Source organism: Astyanax mexicanus, chromosome 7, assembly GCF_023375975.1.
Source record: "Astyanax mexicanus isolate ESR-SI-001 chromosome 7, AstMex3_surface, whole genome shotgun sequence".
NCBI classification, from domain to species: Eukaryota; Metazoa; Chordata; class Actinopteri; order Characiformes; family Acestrorhamphidae; genus Astyanax; species Astyanax mexicanus.
The window spans coordinates 44,469,467-44,495,909 of NC_064414.1; the positions used below are offsets into that span (position 1 = coordinate 44,469,467).

Consider the following 26,443-nt stretch of genomic DNA (forward strand, 5'->3'; position numbering starts at 1 on the left):
TCCTATTATCGAACTTCCGTTCTCTCCTCGCTAGTGCACTAGCTAGGGTATAACTTCAAGTCCTGCAGTCTGGCTAGATTAAAAGTCCCTTTTTCACTTACATTTAACGGGACTACTAATGTTAATATACTTTTTCTATTTATTCTAATTTTTTTTTGTTATTATTGTTATTATTTCTATAAAATACATGTAATTACGTTATATATGTTTTTAATTTTTACTTTTTGTATGCTCTTGTATTTTTAAATTGTAGCTGTTTTTTTTAACACAAATGGGTCATATAAATTAACATGCACATGTATTAGTTAATTATCATTATTAATAATTATTTTGTACAGTATTTATTGATTTGATTTGTGACCATATGTCGGTGTAGTATAGTGGGTAACAAAACGGAATTTCCCATAGTAGACTGGAATTTAATTTCCTAGCATCATACTCAATAATATTTTTAAAAATATAATCGAAACAATACTCTGAAATATCATAATATTATATTAGGGCCATATGGGCCATCAGGGTACAAATAAAATATCTATCATTAAATATCTACTAAAGGAGTTATGTTGGATCATTGACTTCTGTTACAATCTGAAAAATCTGGTCCCATAATATTTCTTTTGTTTCAGTCTTGTATTCATGAATGCATTTTTTATTTTGTATTCAATGTTTTGTCATATTGACCAAAAATATTGTTATTGCAAAAATACCCTGAAATACCATTATATTATTTTAGGGCCATATCACCCACACCTACACAACAATCATAATAGTCTTTGGACAATTCTCTAGATTCTCATACATGTCTAATATAATTTAAACATATGTTATATAAGCTAAAGGTCATAAATGTTGACAGACCCCAGTTAAGTCACACCTTCAGACAATTATTGTTGCATCAGAATATTTTGATTCTAAATTCTACTAAAACACAGTGCACAGGAGCCCTATGCCCTATGCCAAATATGAAAGGTAAAATACGAATATTTAGAGACATAATCTGTTTTTTCAATAAAATAAATAAATAAAAAATAAACAATTATTTTTAAAAATAATATTTTTAGTAGTGTATTTTGCCCTGTGTCCTATGAATTGTGGCAAGCCCAATCTGCACTAGTTAGGCCCCCTCGTTCTCCTATAGTGTATGCATATTGGAGCACAGAGGCGTCTCCATAGTCTTCCTTGTGTTTTTTACCGTTATTCGTGGAGGACAGCTGAAGCAAACAGCGACTGTTTTATGTTTCAACTACTAACAAACAATGTGTGCATAACACAGCGGGACCAGCGGAGGATGTTATCGTATATTATCACACGCTTTTGGTCCTAGAATCTATAAAGAGGAGAATATTCAGCCATGAATTTCTTCTGTATTTTTTTAGCCATCAGAGGTCGCTCCTGATTAAGACCAAAATGAATGGGTTTCTATGGAGCAATTCAAATCCTAGTTTATAAATGTTTATTTTCTCAACACAGAACCATTTAAAATATTTATGCAAAACTTTAAAACTCCAGTTAAGCCTTTTAAATATCAGCTTAACAACCAGTCAGCACACAGTAGTAGTAATGCTAGCGTTTTTACTACCTAAACCCCGTTTGATCTAGAAAAACAGAAATATATACAATAGAAAGTTTATTTAACTTTCCGAAATTAAAGAAATACTATGGACAAGTGTTTTTTTTTTTTTTTTGCAGTAGTGTATTCTTGAAATAAGATTTTTTTATTCAAATGTTTTGTCAAATTGCTAAGATATGTGTTAACACAAAAATACCCTGAAATATTGTGATATTATTTTAGGGTCATATCTCCACTTCTATTTCCCCTCATACTGTAATTTAGGCCTACTAAATATCCAAATATCTTTACCAGTAGCTACTTCTACTGTGAGCTTTCTCTGATATGATGCTTTAGCCAATATAAATCTCCTACACTGACAAAAAATGGCAAAAACTAGACAAAATGTATGAAAATTGAAAAATATATGCTCATATTAGGGGAAAAAAGAGACATTAGACATTTATCAATAATTGGAATAGTGGCGATTTTTGTGCTTATTTTAAGTTTTAAGATAGTTGGTAATACAATAAACAAAACAATTTGTTGCTACAATAAGAAAAATAATCTTACAACATTTACAATGCTTGGTAAGACAGAAAATCTTAGCAGAATTAAGATATATTGCCTTGAAATTAAATAATTTATGTTTTTTTTATATAGCTTGACATGTTGTGACAAAGTATCACAAATTTATGGCTATATCCATATAACTTTATAGGTATTTTTGTTTGTTTAGCAAAACACTTCCAAATACTTTCTCAAATTACAATAATATCCTGGTCAAATAGTAATTTACTATTGTTACTCCTATTCACTCCTATTTATTGAGGATCGCGGGCTCCCTCAAGCGTTTTGCAGTATATTTCTGATATATTAAGATATAAAGGAAGTGGGCAGGTTTGCCGTAAACCTGCGGGACGGGCCCAGTATTAGAGCCATTACGGTAAAATAATGTCGAGCCTATAGCTGTCACAGGAAGTCAATCTTGATATGGGAAAAACGTCAACAAACTACTGTCTACTGGATGCCCAGCAGGTATTCCCAGCAGTACAGAGACTTTCTCTACCATGACCGAGATGTTCTCCTCTCTGTACGGACAGACCGACACTCAGGGACCCCCGGGACCCTCCGCGCTGGGCTTCGGGCCCGGGAAGCCCCTGGCCCCGCCGGCAGCCCAGAACCAGGTCCACATGTCTGTGGGGATTCCGCACCAGCTTGTGGATGAAGGGCCTCCACTCAGAAAGCCTGGAGCCATGAATGAACCCTTCTACCTGCTGAGAGAACTGCCAGGTGAGCAGCTGCCTCTCCTCCTCACCTTCACATCCCAGTGTTTCTCAATTACTACACTAATTAGCTTAATTATATAACAATATCAATGGGCAGTAGTACTAGAATTTGCAACAGTAGTATTACTGTTATACAGTAATATTAGTATTAGTAGAAGTATTAGCAGTAGCAATACTATTATTAGTAGTAGTATTAGTATTATTAGTAACAGTAGCACTAGTACTAGTATTAGTAGTAGCAATAGTATTAGTACTAGCAGTTAATAGTATCATTAGTAGTACTACTATTAATAGTAGTAGCAGAATTATTAGTACTAGTGGTAGTATAATTATAAGTATAGGTATAATTAATAGTAGTATTAATACAAGTATTAGTAGTAACAGTAATATTAGTAGTAGCAGTACTATTAGTATTAGTAGTAGCACTAGTATTACCAGTACTAGTAGAAGTATTAGTGTATGTAGTAGTTGTAGCAGTAGTATTACTATTAGTAGTAGCAGTAGTATTAGTAGTAGTATTAGTAGTAGCAGCAGTATTAGTAGTAGCAGTAGTTTTGGTAGTAGTATTAGTAGTAGCAGCAGTTTTAGTAGTAGTATTACTAGTAGCAGTAGTATTAGTAGTAGCAGCAGTATTAGTAGTAGCAGTAGTATTAGTAGTAGTATTAGTAATAGCAGTAGTACTAGCAGTAGTATTAGTAGTAGAATTGAAAAAACTATACTGTTGCTGCCTAGATCTTATAGTTATTATGTTCAAAATGTGCTACTTAGAAGTATCTAAAGTATAAAACATGTTTTATACTTGTTGTTGAACACTTTTTGATTGTAAAACAATTCTGCATGTGTTCCCGGGCTGTGTCTAAATGCACACTCCATTAGCGGATTATTCTTAATTAGTTTATGTATTTAGTTTTGACAACCCTGCCTCTCTTCTTTTATTTTATCTGAAAAGTGGAGAATGAGCTGACTGGAAACACCAACCTCATCACACACTACAATCTGGAACACGCGTACAACAAATTCTGCGGTAAGAAGGTGAAGGAGAAGCTTAGCAACTTCCTCCCAGAGCTTCCTGGTAAGTACAGTGCATTTTATTCATATCTGACCTATTATGTAGCAAAAGAATATGTTTTTTGTATTTTCTATGACTTACTTATCCAGAAATAATAAACCAGAAATGAGAGTAAAAGTAGTTTTTTTTAAGCCTAAAGAGTATTCTACCTCTGTGTTTCAGGTATGATTGATAATCCAGGTCTTCAGGATGGAAGTTCTTTACGCTCTCTTATCGAGAAGCCACCAGTATGCAACAACTCCTTCAGCCCTCTTACTGGAGCCATGCTCACTGGTTTTAGACTACACACGGGACCAGTAAGTGTGTCTGTTACCATTTTACCATCTGATTAGCTGTTCTGAATTACTCTAGTTGCTTAGCCTCTATTGTAAAGTCCCCTTCTACTTAAGGTTAGAGCCAGCTTTCATTTTTTTAAAGAATGTTTTCATTCTCTGTCTTGCATTTTTGTATTTTTTTTATTAAAAATTGAATTAACTGTTCATTTCAATTGAGCTGATTAAATTTAGGGATGAGTTTATATCTGTTTTCCAAAATACAAGATTGTGTTGTTAAATGGACCCACATTTTACATTAGATTCACATTTGCTCATTAGAGTATATATTTGATAGAAAAGTTTCTGTCTAAACCTTCAACTCTTCAAAAATATTTTTTGTTTTCCTCTCTGACTCACACACTTGAAGCTTCCAGAGCAGTACAGACTGATGCACATTCAACCTCCAAAAAAGAAGAGCAAACACAAGCACAGACACCATCGACCCCAGGATCCTCTACCACCTGGTAACCACAATCACACGATTCTATTCTTCTGATTTACTCTCTTCAGACCATCTCAAATTATACTCTACTGATGAGAACAGAACAGCTTCACTTCTGGATCTCTTTATTCTCCTTCAGAAACACCCTCAGACTCAGACCACAAGAAAAAGAAGAAAAAGAAGGATGATGATCCCGACAGGAAGAAAAAGAAGAAGGATAAGAAAAAGAAGAAGGTGTGTAAGATATTTCTTCTCTTCTGGTTCTGTTAGGTTTGATAAAGATTTAAGCCAATCACTCACACTTGTACTTGTATTTCCATATTTACCATTTTTTTTATTTTTTTGCCAGTTGTTTGGATAAAGATTTAAATGAGCCAGTTCCATCCTAAATACACCAACAGAAATGCTCCAAAATGACTTGAAATTAAACATTACACTGACTTCCACTGGAAAGTTTTATCACTTCTCTTGTCGGAAAGCGCTGATGTGTTAATGTTGGAAATCATACAGTGTCTTTTTTTAGAGCTTTTTCCAATAATATATATATATTTGTCTAGATGTTAAGTAACATTAATAGGCTGTATAAGGTTATACAAAGTTTATACATACATTTATATAAATAAAATATTTGTTTTCAGTAATTTGTATATGGTGAGCTGGACAGGTTTGAGCACTTAAGAAGCACAGCTGTCTCAGAATTTCCTATGTAATATGGCCTTGCTCTAATGGCCTGCATCCCCCCGATTAGTACTCATCACAGTGCTTGTAGAGTCCAAGCTAAAAGTTAAAGCTATAATAAAAACACTGATTTAAAGTTAGTTTAGTTTTAAAAGTTAGTGATTATTTTTTTCATTTATGTTTTTAATAATATTTAGGTGCCTTTTTGCTCTTTGTTTTTTAGAACCGCCATAGCCCTGACCACCCAGGCATGACCGGCTCTCAGCCCAGTGGCAGCAGCCTCAGATAGGAGCGGACCTGACAGCTGAAAGAATTCACTGTAAATAGCATTGAAGAATGATTGTTTTAAACTTAATGTGTGTATGTGAGAGAGAGTGAGTGAGAGAATGATATTTTTTAACATGTGTCTGTGTGTGTGTATGTGTTATGCATTTGTTTAATGCACCTAAAAGAGTCAGTAGTAAACTGTATCTGTTACATCCTTTTATAATCATTTAAGTGCCTCTATTTGTATTTATCACATGATAAAGCAATCAAATACATTTTGATATATCTTTAAAGTTATAAAAACATTTTATAAGCACTATATTGATTATTGACTCTTTATTTCTCTTTATTTTTTCACATTTTACAACCTAATTCTGAAGAGAAGCACACAGCAGAGTGACAATAAGCACCAAAACAATAATAAATCAATTTACAAAAAAACAAAAAACAAACACAGAGCAGAAAAGAAAACTTGAGAATTTGAACACTGCAATTAAAAATAACAAACCAAACAACAAAAATCTATTCTATTTTTTACAGTGATGAGCCTTTTCAAAGAAATTATACTACACCTCACTTATAACCTTATTAATAATATAATATTATTATAATATGGTTAATAATAATAACAGCTTAGTTCATGCTGTCAGTAACATTCTATATGATATAAAAAAGGTTATATGTAATAGAAAAGGAGGACAGAAAGTTGATGTCAGACAGGTGTATGGGGATTTGTCTTTATCATGGTGGGAATTCTGTCATTCGCTGTGGAACTTCGTTGATTTTGGTAAGTCTAAGCTTTGGTCAGTCAGTGTCCCTCACACTTTTTTAAATTTTCCTAATCTTAAAAATTGTTTTCTTGACCTTATTTGGCACAATTGATTTTAAACAACAAAAGCAGAATCTAGTACCAGATCCAGATGCTAAAAAGTACTCCTATACCTACACTAATGAAACAGAAACACACCTGAGTAATCACGTACACCCGTACAACAAAACACCTGTCCCAAACATTACAGTGCCTTGAAGCGAGGGCCAATGTATAAATGTTTGTATTTTCTACTGGGAAAAACGAAAAATCTGTATAAAATACCTGCACTTTGACCAAATGTGAATTCCATATCTTTATGTTTGTGTATTGGAAAGACATCTCAAATTGAAAAAAATGCACTGCTACTTTGTCCTTTAAAAATGATCAAAATTCATATTGTGGCCATCAGTGTTTAAAAGTTTGGATAGATGCCATATATACAAAGTCAATCTTTGCAACACCCTTTTGGCAGCTAAATGTAGCACAGGCAATAAATGAACCGACTGTGGTACTTATCGAGACCGAAAGAATCTGGCTAAAATTGTCCATATAAACAGACAAGCAACTCTAGCACAAATCAAACATCCGCATTCAATACAAGAGGTCCCACACACGTATCCCACAGGCAAGTGCAGTGTTTTTAGCTTCCACCGGACATGGCAAAAGTCACGGGACATGATACTAGTTCCTTTACCATGACTTTTTGCAGTATGTGTCAAGTAAATGTTATTAAATATTTAAAAAAAAAAAATTAAGTGCAATTTCCAACTGTTTTTAACAACATACTGTCTTTAGCAAAGGTTTGAGCAACCTTGTTAATTTTTTTGTTTCTTAAAATATTGTAATTCTCTGCCCCTTTTAGACACAAATTCCGAATTTAATATATAACACACGTTTTTTTACTTAGATGATAAATAACACATTTATTGTGGGCTGCCCAAACTTTAGCATGAGACTGTACATGTTTAAGCAGTGTCAATATGTTTGCAGCATTGGTTTAGGAAGTCAAAAAGAACAGCTTTAAAAACAAAGTCAGTCATACAATATTCATCAAACACTGAAGAGCAAATGTTATAGGTGCACACAGTACATTCCATCAACATATTGCACATTGTATGGCTTATAATTTTAGTAAAAAAAAAAAATGATATTGACCATTGGCAAACATTGGCATCATTCTCAATAAATGCCTAAACATTTTTCAAAGAGCTTAAAAGTGCCTTTAAAATGTTTTAAATCCTAATACAGCGCGATAGCCCTTGACTTACACTTTCATAAATGTGAATATCATTAAAGTTATTCTTACATCATCACTTCTTTACAAACTAGTCAGCGCCTACACACAGCCTCCAAATGCAGCCATGCTGTGGCAAGCAGCAAAAAAAAAATAGAAAAAAGAAAAAAATCCACAAAAAAAACATAAGCAGAGACCGCCATGCACACACTGAAATAAACTAAAACAAAAATGCACACACACTGTACATCCTATACATTCACTACATTCTAAAATATCTACCTAAATATCTACCAATTGATTTAAAAAGCACTATAAATTACACATATAGTGCTAAGAGACTGCTGATTGGCCAAGAATGTGTGTAACTGTAGAAAGTTGAGATTTGACAGGAGGAGGTAGCTCATTATAATATCAGTCAGTCTGTTAGCACCACTGATGCTATGAAATAAATACTGTCATGCTGGTTGTGATGGCGGTCCTGAAACCTAATGAGACCTAAAAGGAGAAAGCACAGGACTCTGCAATCCGGAGACAAACATCTATACTCTACATCTAGCACAAGCTTTCCCTGGGTATCTGAACAGCCGAGCCGCTTCCTGTCTTCAAACTCCGACTGAGGACTAATCTTTATAAGAGCACTTAACCTAGCACGTATTATTTAATTAAGTGCACTTTATCTTGCACTTGTTAAAGGCTTGTGATTGCACTTAGGTGTCTTTTTTTCTGCAGTACCTCTATGCTCAAATGCATCTTTGGATACAGTATATTTTCTGAGTGGACAGTTGAGCTCTGGATAAGAGCATCTACTAAATTATATAAATGTAACAGAAATAAAATTTGTTTGCCACAAAGACGTTGTTTTGTTATTTAGACCTAATTTGGTCCCAACATGAGTTTTTTTGGTTGAATATAATTTAGGTTTTGGTTTCAGGAAAGCAGGGATCTTTGTGGTCTTTACCATCTGAACAAAAGACCACTCACTGCCCATTTGATGCTTTATTCTACACTATTCTTTTTTATTCTCTATTTCTACTTTTCTAAATCTCATCTGGGTCCAGCCCATTGCTAAGGCGCTTCGCTGAGCCGTTTTCTGGTTGGTTGAGGTTGACCATCTCCAGTGCTGCCTGATCCCGAACCTTCTTCTCTTTAATGAGCTGCCTGCGGTGGAAGAACAGATACCCTGGCAGCAGGAAACCCGTCAGTGAGAAGAGAAGCAGCCCAAGGTTGATCTGGTGTTTCAGGGGAGAAAGAGAAAAAGGGATGTTTGATAATATAAATAATATCTTTCCAATAACTAATTAAACAGTCAGACTATATGTGAAAGTGTGTATTTGTGTGCTTGGGTGTGTATGTGTCTTACCCAGTAAGGGTCTCCCTTGAGTGGACCCAACATGCAGACAAAGAGCGGTTGCTGAATCAGGGCAAACAGTGCACTCACTAAAGACTGCATACCCGTCAGAGTACCAAAGTGATTAGATGGATACCTGAACACCATGAAGGAGAGAAAATCATTAGTAACTCCCTGACTAGTAGAGATGCATGTGCCTTTCTAAAACTATTAAAAAAATGATCAGAAAATTATACATTTGCACTAAAAGTTACCCCTATAGGAAATAAGCAGATCAGTAAAGATGGTCTTTTGAAATTATTAAAGATTAGTGTGTATTACATTGTCTAAATTGTGCTTTTTTAGTTAATTCAACTTAGGTTGGTCATAATTTTTCTAACTCAGTTTGTTTAATCCTGCATCTCAGTTTGGTTATCAATACATACTGAGTTGAGCCTTTAAAACATTAGCATATGATACACAGCTGATTAAATATATCCAGTTAATTATATAGTAAGTAAGCATAGTGTGTTTCTCTGCCTCAGTATGTTTACTGTTTATTCCCATCTGCAGTTTTGGACTCCCACTATCACATGATTACCCCAGACTGGAAGGATTTTTACAATGGGATTTGGGCTTATGATCTCCTCACACTAGAGGCCCCTCTAGGTCTGTGAAATTGCACTACATGAAAACACATTTCTGAGTTAATGCATCCCTGTGCAAATGCACAGACCATGTTTAAATGCAGCGTTTTACATAAGATCAAACTCAAACATATTGAACATATTCAACTGTACAGGCAGGTTGTCTATTAAGGAGATGATTTCTGAGTAAATGCATCCCTTCCATACTTTCTGAGCTACAGATATAAACTTTTTTGGCCTATTGAAAAATGCCTAAGCAATTTACGCTTCAGCTGATTTACCATTGTTTTAGAGTTGACCAACTTGAGATAATTGAATGAGAAATTTTGAAAAAACTTGATAACTTGCAGCAATCAGTTACTTTATAATTTATAAAAAGTGGGTCTGCCTTTAAATGAATAAAAGTGTAATATATAGGTTTCTCTAGAAATGTGTAAATAGTGTATAGGTATATTGCATTTCCTCAAAAAAAAATTTCAAACTGGTTTAATGCAGATATACTCAAATACTCACACAGCAGCATATAGTCCCCCACAGCAGGAGTGTATAAAACCTCGCACTGCAGTATGAAGGATGAAAGACACCACCTAAGATGTAGAGAAAGCAGTTGGGAAGAAAGTGTAAATACACAGACCATGTTTAATGCAGCATTTCACATAAGATCAAACTTGAACATATCGAACATATTCACCTGTACTGGCAGGTTGTCTATTAAGGAGATTATGCCAAATCCAACCAGCAGTAGGTTGGTAAAGATAAAGGCTCTGATGGCATTGGTGAGCTTCTGGATCTTTCTGTCTCTCTTCAAAGGCCTGAGGAGGATGTTTAAAATATTACAAATGATTGACTAAGGTAAATTAAGTGATAGTAGACTTAACAATAGTAGACAGTAGGACTGAACAATTTAATGTTTATTTCTTATTCTCTCAATCACCTTTTGTTTCCATCTGCTATGCTATTTTTTTCCTCCTCCTCACACTCTTTCATTTTCCAGTCCATGATGTAGCCAATTAGAGGACAGGACACCAAACACAGCAGCTGCAGAGTGCCAAATATGGACGAGTAGAAACTCACTGAGGAAACACACAAACACACACATTTTTATAAGGCACAATTTCACATTAAAAAACTACCTACGACATATCAACCCACTGTTACATCCTGAGTCACATACTGAATTACATAATGTCAAATATCTTTATTTCTGCATAAATGTGACCTTGAAATTCACCGGATATTCTTAAAAAATACCTAAAAGTAGATAAAAAAAAACAATGGACAGAAATGTGAGACTTGGTCATTTACTTGATTTAATTGAGCAAAAAGATCCATTATTACAAATTTGTGAGTGGCAAAAGCATCCGGACCTTTAGGATTAGCAGATAATCATCAGGTGTTTCAATTAATAAGTTCCATAGCAGACAAATTAGTGATATGAATCCCACAAAGTTTACAACAAAGGACCAACAAAAGACCAAAGTATAGTTCTTAAATTCATAACATTGCATAGACAAAAAGTATTAGGTCACCTGATCATTCACTGTTACACTGCTATTGCGAGTCTCAGGTTTTATCTCTCTGTGTTTAGACCACAGGAAATGAAAGTAGATTATGTGAAGTCTATTTTTTTCATGCTTGACCCACAACAACAGTAATTTAGGTCCACACCCAGACTAGAGTCCACCTAGTGAGTGGTTAAGCGCTTAGTTTGGATGTTGGATGGATATTTTGGCTACCACCCAGTAACACCAGGTCCTACTACTGTCTCATTCCTTTAATGGATAGTATAGAAGAGTGCTGAGAACTGTGTATCAACAGATGAACTACAGTCAGTACCTCTACAAAGCTCACCTACATATCGGTGTATATGGTAGGTAGATCTGCCATAAGTGTACAAATTAGATGACTTAATAAAGTGTATGCCCACAAGTACAGTGTCAAAAACAAATTGTGAAAAAAATCCTTCCCAGCTGAGTGTATGACACATCTTTCTCACCTTGTTCTTCAGCTTCTAACATCAAATCTTCTGGAGCTGGAACAGAAAGAGGTCAGAGAAAGAGATTAACATGCATACCCTCACACACATATCAGCTTCCCATCTTGCTACTTTGTCCACTGTTGTCCACTGTGGAGGCTCAAGAGGCTGAAGACATGAGACGACAGGAGACCAGCAGCCCTCTTTATGTTGAACTGGAAGGAATGCTATATGTCACGCTGGGTGTAGTACTATGCACAAGTAATGTTAAAACTTTTCTATTCTCTAATGAATTACGTAAATTATGTGAATATTCACATATAAATTGTGAATACTTAACATTTTTACTACACCAGCATGTAAATCAGTAACAAAAGTGGACAACTCACTATTGGGGTCACCGTGGGTTACCAGAAACTCCAGCATCTTGTTCATGGCTCCCATGTAAAAAATAATGCGGAGCTGGGTCATGGGCATGGTGATCAAACTCCACAAGAAGATAGGTGAACACACAGAGCGGCGGAATGGAGGTGAACCTGAACACACACAAACACACACAACAGCCATTAGAAATCTAACTTACGTCTGAACAACATTTTCTAATGTACGGAACTATCTTTTTTTGTCAGTTTATTTCATATGCTTCTTTGTACTTGTGTGTATGTGTGTGTGTGTGTGTGTGTGTGTCAGAGAGGAAAAAGAGAGGCCCACCCTGGCTCTGTGTGGCCACACCATTGCTCTGTTTGTGCTCTTCAGAAAGCTCTTTATTCGATATTTCCTGTTCTTCAGTGGTCACGTGACTATAGCTGCGATCTCCTGTCACCTTGTGATCCATTGCTACACTATTCAGCGTCACCTTTTTACTGTCAGAGAAAGAAAGAGAGAAATGAGAGTGGCATGAATTAATAGAAAAACAACAAAATCGCTCCATTTGCTCCATGTTTTCTAAACATTATCCTATAATTTGGTACAAAAATCGTACTTTCACTTCTTTAGACCTTGATCTAGGATCTAGGAGGGAATTTCATAATCAGCTTATATACTGTTGTCCCATGACTTTTGGCATGTCTGTGTATAATGTAATGGGAAGTGTGGTGGGTGTGATATATGTTGCTGATGAAAGTGCTCCAGAACTGTGTGGTGCAATTATATCAACACAAGAATTCAGAATCCAATGGCCATACTCAGTATTAGCATATTGTTCCTAATCAAATGTTGAGTGACTGTATAGGTACAGTAGATGATGTACTGAATTTAACACTTACGTGTAGTTGACCTCCTCGGGGCCGGGGAAGGGCTCCACCGGCCAATTAAGAAAGCAGTTAATGAAGACAAGGCCGGCTAATCCCGCCCACACCCAGAATATCACATGGAAGGAGACGCCGGCATCGTAGATTAGCTGAAATAGAGAAACACAGAAAATCAACATCCGCCAGGACAGCGTTCAAAATGTGAGTGCTTTAGTCTTTTAGTACAAATCTCAGTAAATTATCACTGATCGGTCCTTAATTTGAGCTAGAATCTGGCCTTGGTTGTGTCCTATTTGTATACTACAACTATACTACAATAACTATGAACTTTTGAAGATTTTGGACACACCTTCTAATTCAACCTTTTTCTTTATTAAATGTATTTCCTACATTGTAGATCAATATTAAATACATGAAAAAAAAATAAGGGATAGATATGGAATTACATAGTAAACATTTAAAAAAGTGTTTATCCTCCACAATCCCCTGATCTAAACCTGATCAACTGAGATGCTGATTTGAGGTGATTTGGGATGAGCTGGAGCTTCACAGCGTGAAGGAAAAGCAGCAACTATTGTTCAGCACCTCCAGGAACTCCTTCAAGACGCTGAGAAATCTACATTTCAGGTGACTCTACCTCACACTGAGGACACTGAGATTAAAATACCTCAAAGATAAATTTGATACTTAGAAGAATCTAAAGTATAAAACATATTCTGGTTTCTTTAACACTTTTTGTTCATAAAACTCATAGAACTTTACATTCATTATAAAATCTAGATTGCAAACTGAATTAAAGGGCCAGATCTAAATAGATCTGTCCAGATATTAATCTTAACAGTATGAGTTTGGTAGAATACTAGTTTTCCTGTTTTTTAGTGTCCTACCTTAACTCCTGGGAAGGTAACTGCAGAGGAAGCATATGATCCAATCATGAGTGAGAGAATAGTAGAGCGGATATTTCCAAACATGTTGGGAAGCTGAAAGAAAGCAAAGACAAAGAACAAGGGAATTTAAAGAGCTTATAATAATAAAAAAACAATATTATAACAATATTATGTTATATTCTAACGCTACATATGAATCAAACATCTGTTGCTCTGAATAAAAAACTTTTTACACATCTTATGTGTTGATGACCAGTAGAGGGCATCCACAGTCCCATAGTGTGTTGGATGGGCCTGCAGCCAAGCAGTGGTTAAAAAAGCAGCTGTGTCTAACTCAGGCAGGCAGAACAGTGGAAGCCTAAAACTTCACCTCTACACATCATAAAACACACACACACTCTCCCTCACTCTCCCTCTCTTTCTCAGAAAAATGAATAAATCTACTCGATAGCTTGGGCTGGACACTCTGAACAAAGTGTACCATAACTTCAGTGAACAATACTTGTGCCTGTGAGTAAACACCCAGTGTGAAAGTATGCATAGTTATCCATGATGTGTATCTTTTATAAAATCAGTGAACCCCCCCCACCCATCATCTCCAACCCGTCATTCCCAGACTATATGTAGGTCACCATATTCTTCAGAATTAGCACACTGGATCTCTTATTCCTGAAAGAGGAAATGTGAGCTGTGAAAGAGTGAAGTGAGGATATAGCTGGTCTGCATGTTGCTCTGACAGAGCTGAACAGTTAGGCAACCAGGGGCATTTTTTTAAGTTGTGATAGCACACATGAGTGTGCATGTGTTTCCTTTCCTTCTCATTTTCATTCTTTTGATTCCTTTTGATTTTACTTGTATAGTTCTAGTCTCACTTATGGCTTTTTAAATTCAATTTATGACAGTAGAAGGTACAGTTGTCATTTACGCCCCCCAAAGCATAAATAACACACACATATTCAGGACTCAAGAAAAACATGACCTCTTTAGGCCATAGAGAGTGTGACTTTTGGCTTTACTTTTGATTTAATGTTCTATCTCTCTCGTTCACACATCCACAGAAATCCTAATATGGACTAAGTATTTGTATACAGACACATGCACACACACACACACACACACACAAGCACATACGCACACATACGTCGGCAGTCAGCCACTCAAAACATTTGAAATTCTTTCCCCCTACACCGCTCTGCTCTTAATCAAAGTTCAGCCTGGGACATGTGTCCATCCATGAACTGCACTGCCTGCTATCCCTGGAAATATGGCAAACACGCCAAGTCAGCAACACACGCACACACACACACACACACAAACAGACACACACTCACAGACAAATGCTGTTTCTGTACCACGTGTTACACAGAGAGTCTGGCAACAAACAGGGAGACAAAGACTCTGCAATAATAATAAAAAAAGAGGAACAAAAACCTAAAAACGTTTACAAAGGATTTGTATACGATGAATAAGATGAATAATTAAATGTTTATCTTATAATATTTCTAGCTTTATCCTTTCAACAACTTCTGCATTTGTTCTGCTTTGTCTGTATCTCATTCTTCATCTATTATTGATGCACGAAAATGAAAAGTTATGGCAGAAATTGAAATTGTCATTTATTTGGCAAAACTACTCTCTAAACATATTTAATGACCACTATTTTTTAATAACATTTTTCAAATGTTATTCAGTCTTTATTTAGTACTTACTTACTTTTGCCCTACCAAATACGTTTATATGGTAGCTATGATTTTTTTAACTGAGCTGATATTAATTTTAATCTGTTATTCCAGTGATTATTGCAGTTCCAGTGATTCAGTAAATATAGAAGAATCAGAGAGAGAGGAAAAAGAAACTGTAAGAGTGAATAAAGTAAAGTAAAAGGTACTGTGACTTAAAACTGAGAGAGAGAGAGAGAGAGAGAGAAAGAGAGAGAGAGTGAGAGCCAGAGCACACAGAGGGCAGACAGAGAGGAGTGTGTGTGGCATGTGTGGGTGTGGCTGAGGTGAGGGCGTGAAGTCAGGCCAGTTTTCTGATTGGCTAAAAGCATCAGGCCAATATGTAGAGTCTGGAAGTGGAACAACATGTGCCTTTCCAAAGTGATCAACCAAAATACACACACACACACACACACACACACATACACACACTTAAACAAACGAACGCATGCTCACAACACACTTTTGTCCAACAAAAGTTTACACTTTATAAAAGTGTATAAAGACATATGTGAGCAAGCAAAGTCTGGTTCAACTGAAACCAACACACACAACTACAAACCCACTGGTGCAGTTTATTATATGTTTAAATGGGACAACAGTATAGAAATAAAACTTGGATATAAAGTTACAGTGTGCTGAGTATAACAACATATATTTACTCTCCTCTGAAAATAACTTAACATACAGGCATTAATGTGAACATAGAGTACAAAATAATAGAGTACACCTCACACTGAACATATTCAAATTGTGCCCAATTATGTTCATATTTTGTGTGATGACCATTATCTTGCACTGCCTTAACCCTTATTAGCATGATATTCACCAGAGCTGTACAGGCTGCTCGTCCAATACTCAATGACACATTGAGTAGTCACAGAGCTGGTGGATGTTGCTAACACACTGCAGTCTTCCACCTTCCATTTGAGGATGCCCCACAGATGCTTAATTGGGTTTAAGTCTTGAGACATTCTTAGCCAGTCTATCACTTTTACCTTTTAGCTTTCTCAGTAAAGCAGTTTTCATCTTTAAGGTGTGTTTGTGGACATTATTTTGATAAGTCATTAACTGCCATGCAGCCCAGTTTCTGTAGGGGATCATGCTTTACTTTAGAATTTCATACTACACCAGGAAGGGTTCGGCAATTGGGCACAATTTGAGTTATGTCCAAGTCTCACTCTTATATTGTTGTCCCATGAAGAGATCAAATAAAATATTTGCGGAAATGGGTGTATTCACTTTTAGGAGACAATGTAATTTAGATGTTTTAGATGGGTGATAAATTGTATGTGAACAATTAATACAATATATCTGCTCATGGTTGTTGTGTGAGTGTGTGAGTGTACATACAGCTCTGAAAAAAATAAGACACCACCTCAGTTTCTGAATCAGTTTCTCTGATTCTACTTATAGGTATATGTCTGTGTATATGTCTGTGTAAAATGAATATTGTCATTTAGAGGATTTATTTGCAGAAAATGGGAAATGGCTGAAATAACAAAAAAATATGCAGAGCTTTCAGACCTCAAATAATGCAAAGAAAACAAGTTCATATTCATAAAGTTTTAAGAGTCCAGAAATCAATATTTGGTGAAATAACCTTGGTTTTAATCACAGCGTTCATACATCTTGGCATGTTCTCCTCCACCAGTCTTACACACTGCTTTTGGGTAACTTTATGCCACTCCTGGTGCAAAAATTCAGCAGTTCAGTTTGGTGTGATGACTTTATATTCCAGATGTTTTCAATTTGGTAGAATCAAAGAAACTCGTCATTTTAAGTGGTCCCTTAATTTTTCCAGAGCTGTATATCTCTCTCTTCATGACTATTATTTTTTTCTCCTAATGGCTGCTCTATTTATACTTTGGTTTATTTTCTGGCCTTTTGCCTAAATTTTCCTGTGAATGCTTGCAGCTGTGATGTGGATGGCAGCGTGAGAGAGGGAATTAAACTGAAGTTTGCACTAGGGCTGCACAATATACTGAATAATTTATGCATTCATCAATGCAATATGTGCATTCCCAAGAGTCACACTGCGGCATGTGCAATGTCATGTGATCCAAACGAAACACTAGATCCATACACTTTTTGCTATAGTTGATACAAAACGGAAAATTCCAGTTGTTTTCATTTTCCATCACACTGTTTAATACAATGTACTGTACTTCTGTCTTTGAGTGCATTATTAATATCACATGTTGTACCACTGACTTCTGGAGAAATCTGATGAAAAGATTTTTCCAGAAAAGCAAACTACTGCATAAGAAGAAGAAGTTACTCCAAGAAATGCAGGCTATACTCTTGTTTAATACCCTTGTGTATTACTGTATTACTAATGTATTACTACAATTATGAGAGTTCTTAGTCCTAAAAACCCTTTTGCATTTGTGTGTGTGTGTGCGTGCGTGCGTGCGTGTTTCTATTTATCCTACCGTCAATGAAGTAAAGGTCAGACATATTCCTCCAAAGCCATTAAAGGAGACAGCGACAAAGATGATTGCAGATAATACTAAGAGGCAAAAGAAAGAACCAGTGTTTAGTCTTAATATACAAAGTCTTAATACAGCTAACCATGCAGTACTGGGTAAAGGGTAGCAGACAGGTTTATGTAACACTGCTTTTTTATACAAATAAATAATACTGTGATTTATTATTATTATTATATAATGTGATTTAATGTGTATGTGTGTATTCCTCCACCTCACATACAATAGTGTGCAAAAGCTTGTGAATCCCTTTAATGAGGGTGCCCTCATTAAGGACGATGGCTGAAGGCTTCTAACACATCCTACAAACAATACAATATTTTTTAGATAGAGTTTCAGAAAGTGAAGTTGCATAGTGGAATATTGTTGGAAATACAAAAGTACCTTGTAACTACTAGTAACTACTAATTTCTTATGAGTAACTACTGGTGCTTTAGGTGCTTTGCTGTTCTGATAAAATGCAGATACTGTATATAAGCCTGGATAATTGCTTACATGTAATGTAAAAAGCATAATGCATTTATGTTCTGTAACATTAATAGGATGTACTGCAAAAAAGAGCACTGTGTACACACACACACATTCCCATACACTGACCTGAGGGATCATATGATGCCACGGCAATCAATCCCATGGAGAGGGCAAAGCAGAAGCTGAAGGAGATTGGGTGAAGCAAATGAAATGTCAGTCATGAACTCTGGCGTATGTGTGTGTACATTTACAATGTAAGAACTGTACATTTTTGGCTGCTGATCATGTGATTATAACAGCTTCCTGAAGCTACTGCATCAGAAACAGGGTGGCTTTGTTAGGATTGACTGGTGCAGTTTAAGTAATGTTAGCTATAATGGCTCATTGAGTTTTAGTAAGACTAGAATAAGATTCATGCTGTAATGTCTTTATACCTGCCCAGTAGCCGGAGTGGGCGTGGCCCATACTTGTCCATCAGGATTCCCAGTGGCAGAGTGGCCCCGCTAATGATGAAAGAGCCGATGGTAAAGCCGAGGTTTAGAATTTCCTCCTGCTCCACACAGCTCAGCCACTCTGTGCTATCACCTGAGCTTCTGTTAGCACGGAGCTCTGTTCCATTTTCTATCAGGCAGAAAGGGAAGCATGATTACAATTTCTAAAATACCACGGCAGTTACAGCTGCAGAATTTAACATGATAAATGGAGAAAACTATGTTAAGTAGCTAAAAACAGTAATTGGGAACATATTAAAGTTTACACATATTAAAGAGGCAAATGTGTAAAAATTTAGGCACAATACTAAACATGGCCATGTGCTCTAGAATAAAAATGAAAAGGACCATCCAGATTGTTATCAGCAACATGTTCAAAAGACGGGGTCTGAGGAGTTGTGTCTTACGCCCTATCCAGACGGAATTCATTTTCTCTTTTATGGGGAGGTCCTCTGTAATTTTATTCCCTTCCGGAACGACCATGTATGTGTTTTTCTCAGACGTCCTCTGATTTTCCTACTGTTTTTCACTGAACTCCGAAGTCCTCCGGTAAAGTTAGTCTCGTCCGGATGCACATCTCTGAGTTTTGACACCTTACGTTTAATAAAAAGCTATTTGTCCACTGCAACGCACCATAATTACACTTAGGGCGTGCGTTTCCACAGAGATCCACGTAAACACAACAGCAAGTGGAAATAGAGGAGCTACTAAACGCGATGTCATGTCCCTCAAATGCAGTCCGTATGCAAGAATTTTATCAATACAGTAGAAGTGTGATTTATTTTTTACAGACGTCCCCCAGATTTCAGTGTACTGAAATCTTAGCTTTCAAGACTTCTTTCTCAAGGACATTCATGCATTTATCAAAAAGACAATAGAGAATGTGTGGATAATTTTGGATGAAGAATGGGATAAAATTCACCTAAAACACTTCATTACTTATGATCCACAGTGATTAGAAAATGTATCAATACGCCATAGTATAGTATCAAACTGATTTGTGAATTTTGTGTATTGTAGTTCCTCTGAAGTTTACATAATGGAAAGCAAAGTTAATGCAAAATAGTTTTTTCATGGACATTTTACTGCTGATACACTGACTGTGTGTACTAGAATCAGCTGACATTCTGGATGGTTACTGTAAACAGTCTTGCACTGGCCCTACGGTAACGTACCTGTGCACAAGTGTGAGTAGAAGCCCTCGTTTTTCAGCATGAGGAGGAGGGAACCCCAGCCCAGCAGAACAGCGGAGAAGAGGAGGTTCTCGATCACCGCCGTCACTGCCATCCACCAGCGTCTTCTATATGCCTGCGCAAGAGACGGCGCCATTTTCTAAAAGAGAGAAAGAGAAAGATGAGTTTAGAGACGTACAGTGAGAGGAATGAACAGTGCAGACAAGAACAAAAAGGCACTCTATACTTTTAATACAGCACTACAGCACTCACATCATCCCATCAAGATGATCCATCCAGAGATTAGTTTTGAAACAAGTACTTTTACACTTTTACTCGAGTAAAAAGCTTAAACTTAATTTATAAACAAACAATAAACTTGTTCTTGCTTAGATTAATCAAGATATCCATTTTTTTTCCAAACATTACAGCTTTAGCTTCAACATTTAGCAAGAGTGACAGTCTAAGTTACATTAGCCTAGCATCTATAATTCTGACATAAATATAAATATATCAGATATCTGCATCTAGGGAAAATGATCCTTCAAATCAAGTTAAGCCAAATCAATAGCTTTTATCTTTTTATTAGCTTTTAACATGAGAAAACAGGTAAAGTATTTTTTGCTTGGTTCAAACATAATGCGGTTAAAGATTTTAAATAGTATTTTCCCCTTGCCCTTCTTAATACAGGGCATTGTGTGTTGCAAGGGAGCACCATAAACAGTAAATATAACCTTATTTACATAAAAACACAGGCCTACATATAAATCATAGGAATCTTATGACTACTTGTTTGTGTGTGTGAGAGAATGTGTGTGTTTACAGTGGGTAAAACTGTTTCTTGTGCTGTTACAGATTCCATTCATATTATATTTATATTTACATTAGTTACTTACAATAGGTAACCATCTACATTACTTATATGACATTTAGTTGGTTACTCGTGTTACAGATGCGGCTGATATAGTGTTGGAAGTCCTGCCCAAATCCTTTTATTAGTCTAGTCAATCCAGGAATCTAATCTCTGTCTCCCATACAGAGTGGTAGCTTATTGGCAGATAGTTGTGTTATCCATTACACCACACCAACCAGTACATTAAACTTGCAATTGCTTTTGGACATAGCAGACATCTCATGTCTATGTCTACTATTTCTATTCCGACTGAATCCACACAAAACAGAATTTCTCTTCTTATTTCCATGAATTATGAGCTCATGAAGACAAATGTGTCTTAGGACACATGTGAGACCTCACTGTAACACTGAGCTAAAAGACCAGGGACATAAAACCGTAGATCAGTGCTAATACTTATTAACATCCATGATAAGCCAAAAACTCTGTTCTGAAACAGCATGAAATGAAGAGGAAGACAGAGAGCCATGTAAAGAGAAGACAGCACAAGTACAACACACTGTATCTTGCACATAAAGGCAGATAGTACATGCTCTGATGTTCTCCGTAGTTTCATAGAAAACAATTTGGGTGTTGTCCCCACTTTTGGCTCAAAAACCACAACAATTCAAATAACTCAAGGATTGTGTAATAAAGTTTAAGTAAAAGTGTGGTTCTTATTTTTTCATATGTGGTTTTCTAGGGGACCATCATTCAAATGCAAATGTAATTTACAAAAAAAGCTGAACACATTTTAGTGGTGTCACACCATGTGTTCGCTGTGGTATTGTTTCGATAAACTTCTGCAGTGGTGCCACAAGATTTACTTTAGTCCAGTGTTGCATCAATTTTTCATCAAGATCTTGCAGCATTGATGATGGTAGAGTCTGACCACTGCACAAAGCAGCTATTCTCCATCCAGCACATCTCAAAGATTCTCAATGAGGTTTAGGTCTGGACTGTGTGGTGAACAATCCATGTGTGAAAATGATGATCTCATGCTCCCGGAATCACTCTTTCACAATTCCAGCACCATGAATCCTGACATTGTTATCTTAATATGTGTCTGTGTCTGAATATGTCTGTGTTCATCAGGGAAGAAAAAAAACATTGATGGAATAACCTGGTCTATATTCAGTATATTCAGGTAGTCAGCTGACCTCATTCTTTCAGCACATACTGTTGCTGTACCTAGACCTGCAGACCAACTGCAGCATCAACCCCAGATCATTTACTTATTTAAATCCAGGTGGCGATATATATAAAATAGATAGAGTATGTTTATACTATGCAAATTAATGTGTGTGAATGTACTGATGATATATGTAAGTGATTACAAGATTGAATATGTTTATTGATGTGCAACCTTAAAATAGACATCTAAAGTTATAAAATAACAATCATTATGTTCTTGGGCTCCAATAACTAGCGTGCCAAGACACTGACAAAGCTTCAGAATTGTTTTATGACACTGCTGGCATTTTACATGTCTTCTATTCAAACTTACAGCTTCTGGAACTCATAATTTTAGACAATTCTCACAGTTTCAAAGCCACATGCTTTGATTTCTTTGGATGTTTTAAAATGATCATAATTAGAGGTTGTGTTCTAAACAATCCCTGAGCCTTAGATTCAATTTGAACTATGTAATTTACTGTCTCTCACAATGAGAGGTACACTCATGTGCTCATGTGATGCAAAATAGATTTGTAATATGGTTGTTATATAACCAAAACTTTATTGTTGATTCCAATATGTTCCCACAGTACTGTAAGGCAAAACAAAAAAACAGAAACTGGCCATACACACTGTAATTTCATTTCTTCTGTGCTTCTCTCCTTACTCTACCCAGGGTTTTTGTATAATTCCTCAGGGATTGCTAAAAACATGTACAGACAGGTTTCTCCTCAGTACACCATACTTTTTTCACTCTCACTCCTTAAATCTCTGCATTGAGTATTCTAAGGAATGATCATTGCACATCAATCCTGAAAATAATGCACTCATTGACAAAATATATAACGCACCAAGAACAAGTTGCTGGAATGGTTTGAAACTTGTGTAAATGTAATATAAGAGTATAACTTTGAGTTAAAAATATGTTTATTTGGGAAAACAAAAAACAAAACAAGGAGGAAGGGTGCCTCTAATCTGGATAGATCAGATACAGTTGGGCATGGACTCCATGGAGGCATAATGGGTTTTGCATAGCAACACTCATAGGCTGCCAAAGCTGACATTCCAAATTGTCCAATACCTGCTTGATTGATGATACATATGTGTTGCAATGTGGCCAAATCTTTGCAGTGTGTGGATGAGCATTATCTTGCTGGAAACAATGCCAGTTGGAAGTAGGGATGCAACGATCAGTCGATATAATCGACAATGTCGATTATTTTAATTTGTCGACTACAAATATCATTGTCGACTAATCATTCATTTGTAATAGTACCACATTACACATAGTTTTGGAGACAGGATTTATGGATTGGCACTCTGTCCTGGGTAAATGCTGTAGTGCTCGATGCTGCAGTCCTCCAGGTGGATGGTTGTTTCCGGTTGAGAGTATGCTGTGCGCTATTGGCTGCCGCTTCTCACCGGTGTGTGGATGTAATGTGCTTGTGTGTAAAAAAAAAAAAAACATGGAAATTGTGTCCTTGGGTTTCTAGAAAGGCTTCATTCATTTTAAATCTCATGTTCAGCTGTTTCTATCATTTTTAGAGATGGAGGACATGGCAGAAATAATCGTTGACTAATCGACTTATCGATAAAATAATCATCAGATTAGTCGACTACCAAAATAATCATTAGTTGCAGCCCTAGTTGGAAGTTCTACCATGAGAGGCAACAAGTGTGGCCACAGAATGTCCTGCACAAATCATTAAGCTGTTGGTGTCTCATGTATTACTACTAGGGGTGACTGACAGTTTTACGCAATGGTTCCTCTGATCCCTGATCATCACAATAGCAGTTAGGGCAGTGTGTCGCTTCACATCAAAGACTGGATTGAAGCACTCTGCACGCAGCCTCCACAATCAAACATGGCCATTGTGTGATTCAAACAAAACCGGATTTTTTTTTTGGTCAGTGATTGTATTGGGGCCAATTACTGAATCAGTTACTGAATACTGTAATCAGATGCATGTCTCATGAAACTGAGGGGTATGTCCACATGCTTAGTTATGAAACATACTTGGCTTAAATACACCATTGATTATATTAGCAACACGGCGGCCAATGTCAATGTGCTATCATTTGAGAGTGGATAGTATTTCAACAGGTCAAAGATCACTTCCCAAAGTAAGTGATGACGCTCACACACACCCACCCACACATACACACACAGCTGCTTCCTCACACCAACTGCTAACACATGGTCAGCACTTTTTTAGCACACTATTCTGTGCAAAATTGGTCTACTGTTTCATAGGAATGTTCATCTCATTATCGTCCTACACCTAGCAGTTGTTCAGAGGCTCAGATTTGAGATTTAAAATGTGACAATAGTGTGTGTAACTAGTGGGGGGATTTGACACCTTTGAAACGACCCACACCCGTCCTGGAATGCTGTTACACACGTTTTGAACAGAAGCTGCTGAAGCTACTGAAATACTGAGCCATCCCTCAGGAGAAATGAGTTGTTTAAAGTGCTTACGTACTTATTTAGTATAGTGTAAGCAATGGATTTTTAAGTGGAGCTTTTTGTTGTGTAATCTAGCTGCACTCCAAATTACATCTACCATCAATTTAAATATAGTGTAACTGGAATACTCCTTTAAAAAGGTTTAAAATAATACCATAATGTAAAAAAATACTATACTGTAGTGCATTTAAAATATTTCCACATATCCAGCCATGTGACAGCACACTATTAACACACTACAATTACATGTACTTATTCTAATGGTTATTATAATACATAAAGTCCATTATTTAATTTGATTCAATTGAAATTGAATTGCGATATGTAATCAAATTTTGCAAAAAGAAATCTGTGCCCATGTTGCTGCATAGTCTACGAATGAGCCTGAGGGGTGCATTGTCAAACTAACCACAATGCACATTGTATCCCATTAGCAATGCAATATCACATTTTGTTTTCAATGCACTCTTACACCCCTACCCCACTTCCTGTTTTACATTTAAACAGACTGAGTTTATACAATAATACACACTGTATTGTATGCAGGCGTATTCTGACAGAACCGTTTTATTGGCTGTAATTGACTGACCATTTCTGATGCAATCCCTGTATCTATAAAGGGACTGTAGCCTCAAAATAAGGGGTGCCATGTGCAAAATTAGCTTTCCTTGTTATTATAGCTTTCTCTTTACTGTTTGTACACAACTTCATTGTACATATATACTCTGTATATACATTCTAACACCAATTAATATTTTATTTGTCACAGACTCTTACTCTGACCAATTTGCTTATATTCACTAATATGCCTAATATGTGTACATGCAGGCATGTTACCAATATACTTGTTAACAAATACATACTCTTAATATGACCAATATGCTTTTTTCTTTTTAAATGATATAAAATCACATTATGACTACATACACTCTATTTCATTTTACCAATATAATTTATTTGTACCAATATGTTCACATACAGATTTTTTTAATCCTTCCAATATACTTACATACTTAACCATATACTATATAGCCTATTGTATTTATACTTATACATTCTTAAACTTCATTAAACCAATATTTTGATTACACTCTACCCACCTAATATGCTTATATTCAGTGTTTACACACAGTGTCTTCATCTTACCAACACATTTGTAACCATATAGGCCAACTGTATATATACACATATACAGTATATATAGCTTACCTACACATTCCCTAAACTTACCTGTATGTTTTTATGCACACACTCAAACGTATAGTAATACAATAATAATATATAATATAATAGTTATATAGTTTAAACCATCTTTTAGTAATATATATGCACACACTTTTTACATCACATTTTACAATCTATAGAATCTGTTTGTATACACTTTTTAAATACTTTAGATATTCAAACTTACCAGTCTTATGATTGGCAGTGTTTAGAGGGGCGGGCTGAGTTTAGTGGTTTCTTCTTCTTTTTGTTCTCAGGATTGGATCCGTTTCCACGTCGTTTCAGATCTTCTGCAGAGCTCCATGTGACAGTAGATGAAACTTATGGTGTTCCCTCGCTCACTCCCTCTCCACTCCCCCAGTCTATAAATGGCTCCACCGCTCTCCCCTCCCCACCTGTTTAAACTTAGGCCCAACTGCGTTTCCTCAGGCGCACGTGCTGACTCCGAACAGTAAATGTATGTGTGTGTGTGCCTGTGTGTGTGATTGGTGCTGCTGAAACCTGCTAAGCTTTAGATAAACTACAGAAAACTATAGACAAATTATACAAATGCATGACACACGTGCTAAAAAATAGCATGGTTAATCTGCTGTTTTGA

At 36.2% G+C, this 26,443-nt stretch overlaps 2 protein-coding genes across 3 annotated transcripts; one reads left to right on the forward strand and one right to left on the reverse strand.

Moving 5' to 3' along the window:
- Positions 1 to 2,478: 2,478 nt before the first annotated feature.
- med19b (mediator complex subunit 19b) lies at positions 2,479 to 6,029 on the forward strand. Its single transcript, XM_007256105.4, has 6 exons — positions 2,479 to 2,845; positions 3,791 to 3,913; positions 4,073 to 4,206; positions 4,592 to 4,688; positions 4,806 to 4,900; positions 5,568 to 6,029. Exons 1-6 carry the CDS (start codon positions 2,623 to 2,625, stop codon positions 5,631 to 5,633), a joined length of 738 nt encoding a protein of 245 aa, XP_007256167.1. The 5' UTR covers positions 2,479 to 2,622; the 3' UTR covers positions 5,634 to 6,029.
- A 1,301-nt stretch (positions 6,030 to 7,330) lies between these two features.
- On the reverse strand, positions 7,331 to 26,188 carry slc43a1b (solute carrier family 43 member 1b). 2 transcript variants are annotated; one of them, XR_002651890.2, is made up of 16 exons: positions 26,033 to 26,188; positions 20,090 to 20,246; positions 18,858 to 19,044; positions 18,550 to 18,605; positions 17,899 to 17,975; positions 13,746 to 13,838; positions 12,874 to 13,007; positions 12,320 to 12,471; positions 11,998 to 12,144; positions 11,630 to 11,665; positions 10,568 to 10,706; positions 10,325 to 10,445; positions 10,147 to 10,220; positions 9,020 to 9,143; positions 8,634 to 8,888; positions 7,331 to 8,602 (listed from the first exon to the last, which is right to left on the reverse strand). XR_002651890.2 is itself a non-coding variant. In XM_007256106.4 (15 exons), exons 2-15 carry the CDS (start codon positions 20,241 to 20,243, stop codon positions 8,697 to 8,699), a joined length of 1,686 nt encoding a protein of 561 aa, XP_007256168.3. In that variant the 5' UTR covers positions 20,244 to 20,246; positions 26,033 to 26,188; the 3' UTR covers positions 7,331 to 8,696. The 2 variants fall into 2 exon arrangements, 1 of the variants encoding a protein (XP_007256168.3); XM_007256106.4 differs by having other exon boundaries at positions 7,331 to 8,888.
- Positions 26,189 to 26,443: the final 255 nt, after the last annotated feature.